General features: G+C 60.6%; 1 protein-coding gene across 1 annotated transcript in view; it reads left to right on the top strand.

Annotated features, from left to right (window-relative positions):
• The window catches only part of Vwce (von Willebrand factor C and EGF domains), a 15,686-nt gene that overhangs the window by 6,200 nt on the left and 630 nt on the right, over positions 1-8,856 (top strand). Inside the window, exons 9-19 of the mRNA XM_010633141.1 lie at positions 441-523; positions 1,620-1,707; positions 2,615-2,700; positions 3,155-3,272; positions 3,382-3,467; positions 4,523-4,619; positions 5,561-5,643; positions 6,343-6,433; positions 6,505-6,587; positions 6,666-6,768; positions 8,768-8,851. Of these exons, the coding sequence (XP_010631443.1) occupies positions 441-523; positions 1,620-1,707; positions 2,615-2,700; positions 3,155-3,272; positions 3,382-3,467; positions 4,523-4,619; positions 5,561-5,643; positions 6,343-6,433; positions 6,505-6,587; positions 6,666-6,768; positions 8,768-8,851 (1,002 nt within the window). The remainder of the gene's footprint in view (positions 1-440; positions 524-1,619; positions 1,708-2,614; positions 2,701-3,154; positions 3,273-3,381; positions 3,468-4,522; positions 4,620-5,560; positions 5,644-6,342; positions 6,434-6,504; positions 6,588-6,665; positions 6,769-8,767; positions 8,852-8,856) is intronic.

The following is an 8,856-nucleotide window of genomic DNA, read 5'->3' as shown; positions in this document are numbered from 1 at the left end:
AAAAAAAAAAAAAAAAAAAAAAAAATTGTACATTTTTGCCACGTCCCTGCTGTGTACTGAGGCCTGGGTGGAGGGAAAGTACTGGGTGCTTGACACTGGAGCTGTGAGTCCGCCTGGGGCCTGCTGGGCACACGGTGACATTCCCACTTAGGGTGAAAATATCAGAGTTGGGGAGGGGCTGCATGGTAAGCATGGCCGTCCTGCATTCCCGCCTGGGGGGACAGAGGTATCGTGCTGTCCGGATGGGAGTAGCCCTGAGGAGCGTGGTGGCCCAGGCCCTCACAGACATCCCCCTGGGGTCCCTGGGCCGGGAGCTTGGGTGGCCTGCACTGTCCCGCAGGGCATCTGGGGCAGAGCGAGGAGGTCCAGGGTGCCCGTGCCGGGGATGGGAGCCCTCCAGTCCCCTCTGAGTGGCCGCTGCCTCCCACTGTCCTTCACAGGCTGCTTCCACAGTGGCGCTGTCCGGGTGGAAGGGGATGTGTTTTCTCCTCCCGGCGAGAACTGCACCATCTGCGTTTGTGTGGTAAGTGTCGCCGTCACCGTCACGGGGTCCCCAGGCTTCGCAGTGTTTTCCTGACCTCCTTGGCTTTTGGAGTGAGGCGAAGAGCCCAGGCGTCAGAGGGAGCTCGCTGCTGAGAGCAGGGAGCATCTGAGGCTGTGGACTTGGGTTAGGCCCGTGGGACCGAGGGTGGGGAGTGAAGCTGGCCTCTGGGCAGGGAAGAGCCCCAGGTGGGGAGGCTCTTCGAGCTGGGCAGGGCTCACCGGCCCAGGAGCTGTGGACTGCTCTCTCAGGCTGGACATTTACCCCCAGTAGGAGTCGCCATTACCGCCCTCGGCTTGCTGAGAGGTTTTTTTTCACTTCTGAGGACTGAACCCTGGGCCTCCTCACTAACTACACCCCAGACTATTTTTATTTTTTATTTTGAGACAAGGTCTTGCTGAGTGGCTAAGTTTCCCAGGCTGGGCTTGAACACCATCCTCCTGCCTCAGCCTCCCGAGTAACTGGGGTTGCCAGCATTCACCATCTTGCCCAGCTCTGTCTTTTGCTTTAGGCAGGGTGAGTCCCCAAGGATAGTTAGTAAGCACCCACTGTGTCCCGTAGTTGTGACTCCACACCCCTGCAGGCCAGGCTTGGGGTGCGGGCTTCAGGGCCAGGAATTGGGCTGAGGTCTGTCAGAGACCCGAGCCCAGCTCCGTCCCCACCTCGCTGGCCCCCTCTGCCCACCTTTAAAAGTGGCTCCTGGCCTGGCTCTGACGGTGGAGCCTGTGGCCACATAGCCCAGGCCAGCCTCGAATTCTTGTCAGCCCTCCTGCCTCAGGCTTCCGGGTGCTTGGCTCACAGGCGTGCACCGCCAACCCTGGCTTAGCTTCACATTTTAATAATTTGTTTTTAAACTCCCTGCTTTGACTGCCTGTAAAAGCCCTTTGGGTCAGGCTCAACGGCATCCCCAGGGAGGCCCGGCCCACTGTGGTGTCCCACAAGGGGTCTTCTCACCCCGCCAGCATGAGCCCAGAAGCGGTGGCCCTGGTGTGGGTCCCGAGGGCTCTGAGGCTTCCCTGGGGCACTTCCGGGTGGGGAAGGCACTCTGTGCTGGGGACACCCATTGCCCTCTGTGCAGGCAGGGAACGTGTCCTGCGTCTCCCCCGAGTGTCCTCCCGGACCCTGCGAGGTGGCCCCGCTCTCCGACTGCTGTGCCTGTGTCCCAGGTGAGGGGCCCTGGTGGGAGGTGGGGCGGGGCTGGCTCAGGTCAGCCCACCCAGAGCGCCATTCTTGGGCACCTCCTGTGTGTGCGGCGTCCACTGCTGCGTGTGCCTGCTGCTGGGCCTGCACCTGCTTGGCACAGGCCTTCAAGGCCGGCGGAAGGGGCCGAACCAGGTGGGCAGGGGGCCCTGGGCCCACTGACAACTCAGGCCTGGGATGAGTGCACACTGTCGTGGATGCCCCACCCCCCTGCGCCCTGTGGGTGGGGCACCCCAAGTCCTTGTGCCACCTCTGTCTCGTTCCCTTGTTAGGATGAGGACACTGAGGCTCAGAGAGGTTGTATTATTGCTCAGGGGCACACAGCCAGTTAGCAGTGGAGCAGAGTGATTTCAAAGCTGGTCTTTTTTTTGTTGCAGCAGGGCTTGAACTCAGCACTTGGCACTTGCCACGCAGGCACAGTATCACTGAGCTACCTCCCCAGCCCATGGTGTTCTGCTGAAATATATTTTCTCTAACTTTTAAAGGTTATATTATTATTGTTGTTATTTTGTGGTACCAGGGATTGAGTTTAGGACCTTTGAACTGAGCTACATCCCAGCCCTTTTTATTTTTTACTGCAGACAGGGTCTGGCTAAGTCACTAAATTGCCCGGGCAGGACTCCAACTCATGCCTCCTGCCTCAGCCTCCCAGAGTGCCGGTATCAAGGCCCGCGTCCCCATGCCTGGCCTGTTGGGCTTTAAATAAGTTCTTCTGAGTGGCCAGTAAGAGTCCCTGTGAGGTAGGAGACACTATAAGGCCCACACACAGAGGGGACAGAGGCCTTAAGTGTCCTGCCAGTCAGTGCCTGGAGCAAAGGCCACCCGGCTGCAGTGGGTGCAGCCAGGGCTGGACTGTGCCTCCTCTCCCCGCAGTGAGGTGCTACTTCCATGGCCGCTGGTATGCGGATGGGGCCGTGGTCAGGGGGGCAGGCGATGACTGCACGGCCTGCATCTGCCAGGTAGGGGCAGGGACCGCTTCGTGCATCTGGGTGATAGGGAGAAGGATGCCCAGAGCCCCCGGCCCACCCAGGCACGGCTGTGACAGTGCCTGCTCAGGGACCAGGACTCAACCCCAGGCCTCCTGGCCCCGGTGACAAGGCCGTGGGTGGCAGAGGGCTTGGGGGCTGAGCGGGAGGGCGGAGGTGCAGCTGGGTCATGGGGCCTTTGCAGCCCCAGGCCAAAAGGGGTGGTACAGGGGCTGAGGCGCTGCTGTGGGGGTGAGCTTGCAGGGCACAGAGGGCATGGGCTTTGGTGCCTGGGGCGTCCCCTGGTGGAGGTGAGGGGCAGGGCCACCATGGCAGGGAGGAAAGAGCGGTTCAGTCAGGGTCAGGGCTGGCGGGGCCCCGGGAAGGACTCCCAGCCCCTCTGCCCAAGAGGCCGCAGCCCTCACCTGCACCACCCGCTGCCTTCCAGAATGGGGAGGTGACGTGCTCCTTTACGCCATGTCCCGAACTGGACTGTCCCCGCGAAGAATGGCGGCTGGGCCCTGGCCAGTGCTGTTTCACCTGTCGGGAGCCCGCAGCCCGCTCAGGTGAGGCCCCCAGGGCCAGACACCACAGGCCGAGACCGTTGGCGACTGTGTGTGGGCAGGGGTGTCTGTCCGTGACCCCTACCCACTTCTTTCCCTCCTGTCTGGCCAGGCTGCTCCCTGGACGATAACGGGGCCGAGTTTCCGGTGGGACAGATCTGGTCGCCCGGCGACCCCTGTGAGTTGTGCATCTGCCAGGTGAATGACAGCCTGCTCGCCTTCAGCTGCTTCCTGCTGCCCGCCGCGGTCCCTTCTCCATCGGCAGAGCTGCGGGGCCCTCGGCTGTGCCCTGGGTCAGCCTGGGGTCCTCCTGGGCTTCTTGGGGGCAAGGCGGTGGGATCTGGGCCAGGAGAAGGTTGGCAGCAGTGCCGGCCCAGCTGCTCACCTCGCTGTGGGGTTTTGCTTCCTTTCTGTTCCCTCTTTCAAGGTGAGGTCCTAGTACAGCGGTGTAGTAGGCGTCCCTGGGAGCCCCAGTCAGAGCTGCAGGACCCCAGGCTCTAACCGGAGCCTGCGTGTCAACACCCCGGGATTCCATGTGCGAGTGTGAGAGGCTTGGCCTGCGCATTTCAGTCCTAGGACTCACACCCAGGGCCTGGTGCGTGCTAAGAGAGTGCTCTGCCAGTGAGCTACGCCCCAGCTGTGTTTCACATTTCGATTTTGAGACAGGGTCTGGCTCAGTGGCCCAGGTTGGCCTTGAACCTGCAATCGTCCAGCCTCCAGCACTTAACACGCTTGAGTGTGCTCTGTGAGAGTTGCACCGAGAGGACAGCCCCCGCACAGGCTGCTTCTCTTCTTCGTCAATGACTGTGGCACTCATTTCACAGGAGAGAAGGAGAAAAGGGCAAAAGCATTTATATTCTTTAAAAAGAGAGAAAGAACGAGGGCGGGAGGGAGAGAGGAATCTCACACGGCAGTGTGGTCCTCAGACTAGACATTTCCAGGGCGTCGTTTCCCATAAGGAGGATTTTATTGTCCTCCGTAAGTTTGGGGTGGACCAAAGCCCAGGGGGTGTGGAGGGAGGACGTGGCTGAGTGACAGGGTGGCCTTTGGCTGCTACTGCAGAGGGACAGAGGTGGCCACAATTCCAGCCCGAGTCCCCTGCCGGGCTGTGCGGACCCCTTTGGGAAGGCTTGCGGCACGTTTCTGGGTGGCTGGTCTCTGCAGGCCCCGCATCATGGCACCCAGGGCATGAGGTGTCACTGTACTTTCTGGGCTGGGCAGCGGGGCCTGGGCAAAATCCCCCCTTCTTCCAGGCAGACGGCTCAGTGAGCTGCCGGAGGACGGACTGCGTGGACTCCTGTCCCCACCCCATCCGGATCCCGGGGCAGTGCTGCCCTGACTGCTCGGCAGGTAACAACCCCATCCGGCAGAGATCTCAGGGGTCCTGGGTCCTGACCACCCGACCCAGGCTCCTCTGCACAGTCCGAGCTCCATCTCCTGTCAGACCTGAAGACCCAGCTCACCCCATTTCCCAGAGGAGGAAACCAGGGGCCAGGAAGGAAAGCAGTTTGCCCACGGGAGAGGAGCCCTTTCTCCGCTTCCCTGTGGTGGGGGCGGAGGCCTAACCAACCTAGAGCTGTACCTTGAACAGCAAGTGCTCTGTCCCTGAGCTACTGTCCACCCCTTTTGTAAAATTTCATTTTGAGTTAGGGTTTTGTTGAGTCTCCCAGGGTGGGCTCAAACCTTCCGTCCTCTTGCCTCAGCCTCCCAAGTAGCTGGAATTACACCCAGCTGAGGCAGTGGGGTTTTTTTTGGTTTTTGTTTTTTTTGGTCCCGGGGATCAAACTTGGGTCCTTGCGCTTGTGAGGCAGGAGGCAGCACCACTGAGCTAAATCCCCAGCCCCATGGCTGTGGTTTTAAAAAGTCATTTTTGTCTTTTCCACTATCTCAACATGAACAAATGGTTGTAGCAAATTGAGAAAATACAGAAAGCAAAATAAGTAAGTAAAAGAGGCCCTCTACCACGGTTAACTCCATGGCTAGGTCTTTCTAGTCTCTTTACAACACACTTAACGCTCACTAGATGTCTCCTAGAGTGGTTTTGTTCCTGCATCGCCCACTTTTCTGCTTGCCAGCCTGTGATGCCCTTCACCACAGCCTGGGGGCGCCAGCAGCCGAGGGCCGTGTGAGGGGAGTGGGGGAGAGGAGACACTACACCCGCCCCCCTGGGGTGTAGACGCTGTGGCCCCCAGCAAACCCAGCGCTGGGTGGGGCGGCCTGTTCTTGTACCTGATAAGCTCCAGGCTCTGCCTCATGCCCACCCCAGCGCTCACCGCATGCCCTGTCTGCAGGCTGCACCTACACGGGCCGGGTCTTCTACAACAACGAAACCTTTCCTTCAGTGCTTGACCCATGCCTCAGCTGCATCTGCCTGGTATGTAGCACCCTGTCCTGGGAGCCCAGCCTCCTCCCCGCCTGCTGGTCCCTATGGGGTCCTGGGAAGTGTACCCCCTGGGTGCCATTGTCCACGTGGCTGGTTCACAGGGCGCTGGCAGTGTGGACTGTGGCCGGGGCTCCTGCTGAGGGTGCCCGTTCCTTTCCTGAGCCCTGAGGCTGTGGGAGCCAGTGTGTGTGTCCCCTGGACATTCTGTGGGTGCCCCGGGCGTCTTATTCCTCAGACAGGGCACTGGGCACAGGGCCAGCATCGCCTGGCCATCCCCCTGCGGCTGAACCACGGAGTCCACCCAGAGCCCCCGAGGGTGGGTGGCTGGGTGCAGTAGGTCTGGCACAGAGGGGAGTCAGAGTCATAGCTCACAGTGGGTGGGAGGAGACGAAGTCTTCGAAAGACTTTAAAATGCAGCCGTGCTGTGCCCTGTGGCCCTCGGTTGCTTGTCCTTTGGTTGTACAGTGCCGGGTAGACCCAGGCCTGGCCCTGTCCCAGCTGCCTGCTCCCAGGCCCAGCACTCACCATTCCCTGCCGTCCGCGGGCCTTTGGTCAGCAGGCTCCTGATGACATCAGAGCCCATGGACACGGCCGGGCCTGTGTCCTACAGGGTGGCATGGAGTGAGGCCCCCCTGCCTGAGGCCTCCCCGCTTTGCTGCCAGTGTCTGTGCCGATGTCTCTCGTCCACAGATGGGCTCAGTGGCCTGCTCACCCGTGGACTGCCCCATCGCCTGCACCTACCCCTTCCACCCTGATGGCGAGTGTTGTCCCGTGTGCCGTGGTGAGTGGGTCTGGCCACCCGCCCCGGGCTCCCACGGGGCTGGGCCTCACACCGCCTCCTGTGCCCCTCAGACTGCAACTACGAGGGCAGGAAGGTGGCCAACGGCCAGGTGTTCATGCTGGAGGACGAACCCTGCACACGCTGCACATGCCAGGTGAGCTGTGCCCCTCGGTCACAGGTGTGTGGCGCCTGTCCTCAGGCCTCCGCCTCCTCACATGCCCTCTGCCCCCAGCTGGGAGAGGTGAGCTGCGACAGGGCCCCCTGCCCACCTGCCTGCACCGACCCTGCCCTGCCTGCCCCTGCCGGGCACTGCTGCACCTCCACCTCCTGCCCAGGTAAGCACTGCAGCGTGGACTGTCGCCCCTGCCTCCCTCTGGGGTTTTCCTCTCAAAGCAGAATAGCTGGGGAGAAGCCCAGGCCCAGAGAGGGGTATGGCTTGCTGGGGTTACACAATATGCTGGGCCCTGATGCCCCTGGTCTTGTGCACGCCTGTCACCCCTGCACTCTGGGAGGCTGAGGCAGGAGGACTGCACGTTCAAGCCCAGCCTGGGAAATTTAGCAAGTCTGGTCTCTAAATAAAAAATAAAGGACTGTGAATATAGCTCAGGGCAAAGGCCCAGGGCTTAATCCCCGGTACTATGGGACACACACACACACACACACACACACACACACAGGGGTGTTGGGACCTCATGGTTGACAGAGAGGGAGCAATCCTAGGGTGTCTGTGTGCGTGGCATCTCCCATAGTGCATCCTGGCAGGGGCCCTAAAGGAGGAGCATGAGCCAGTGATGGAGATGCCTCATGCACTCCCCAAGCCACCTCCAAATTTTGGCTTTCTCTGCACTGGGTCCGTGTGTACCTCAGATGTGGCTGCTTTTCGTATAGGGGACAGTGTCACTGCCAACCTGCTAGATGTCACATACATAACCTCGTGTTTCCAAAGTCGAGTGATGAATTCCAAGGAACATGGAGGTTAAGAATACGAAAAATTTATTGAGAGAGAGAGAGAGAGAGAGAGAGAGCTCCTGTGAGACAGGAGAGGAACAGAAAGTGGGTTGCCACAGACCCCACTTCACAGGGAAGTTTAACAGCAGAATCACAAGGAGGGTACAGCCACTAAGGGGTGTCAATCCCGTGGGGAGGCAGGTCACGTGGCAAGGGTGCCCAGACAGACGAGGACCTCTTCAGGAAGGGGTGGGCGGGGAGACCCTGCTCACCCGCCGGGTGACTGATGTCTGTCCGGACTACTGGACCAGGCCATGCCACTTAGGGTTCAGCCTTGAGTTACTGCTGACCCTGGAGGTACATAGGCCTGATCATCCTGCCTGACTCAGCTCCCTGTAAAGCTTTGAATATGTCTTAGACCCCAGGATGTCACTGACTGGGCCCGAGCTTCCTCTGGGCCGTGTGCATCTGGCCCGGGCCTTGGGCGGCAGCTCCTGAGGCCCTGCCCTGAAGGCCTGCTGTGCCGCCTGCTGTGCCCCTCTGCTCCCCCGCTGCACACAGGCACCGGGGCTGGCACGGTCTCCAGAGTTCAGAGGACACATAGCTCCGGCCATGCCTGCCGCCTCTTCCCAGCCAGAGCGCTGAAGACAGCTCTGTACTGAGGCAGCATGGGCCTCCTGTTGCCTCCCATTGCCTCTAGAGCCAGGTGGAGCTCTCCTGAGATGTAATTCAGACTGTGTAAGGCACACCTTGCGCAGATGTTAGCTGACCAGGCGTGAGCAGCACCCTCGGGCCGACTTTTACAGCCGCCAGTTTTCTTAATGAGCGCCAGCACGCAGCACAGCTCTCCCCAGAACCTCCTTCCTCTGTGCTTCTGTCTCCATCTTTTGGCCTCTTTTTTTCTCTGGTTTGCTTCTTCCCCCTGAAGGGGTGCTGGGCTTTAAAAAACAAAACAAAGCAGAGCAAAACAAAACAACCGCTACCTTTTCCGTGCTGGGATGAGCCCAGGGCTGGCAGGCCAGGCAAGCGCTCTACCACTGAGCCTCCACCCAGCCCTGAGTGGCAACTTTTATGTGGGTTTTTAGGGACACTCTTGGGCTTGCAGGAAAGCGGAGTGGTGGCCGCATGGGTCGTCCCGACTCCGCGCCCTGCCCTGCACTGCAGGGGCGCACTTGTCACCGTCAGTGACTCTCCTTGTCACGCCATCGGTGTCCAGGGCCCGAGCTGGAGGCATTTTGTGCCATCTGAGTAGATGAGGAAACCAAGGTGTGGGGGCTGTGCCCTTTGAAGGCCCCTGGGTCCGCGGCTCCTCTCAGTCTCTGTCCCGGAGCAGTGGCTGCCTCGGCCCTGGGCAGAAACCTGGTGTCTGCCTCCCGTGCTCTGCAGGTTCCCTGAGTCTGCTGGGCGCGAAGCTGGGGCTGTCCCCTCCGGGAGCCCCCCGTAGCCCCCACGGAGACCCCGAGGGCCCCAGCCCC

Source organism: Fukomys damarensis, unplaced genomic scaffold (assembly GCF_012274545.1).
Source record: "Fukomys damarensis isolate Sample0158 unplaced genomic scaffold, DMR_v1.0_HiC HiC_scaffold_27, whole genome shotgun sequence".
NCBI lineage: Eukaryota > Metazoa > Chordata > Mammalia > Rodentia > Bathyergidae > Fukomys > Fukomys damarensis.
The sequence above is the reverse complement of the archived record's forward strand: the minus strand, read 5'-3'. Positions and strand labels throughout refer to the sequence as shown.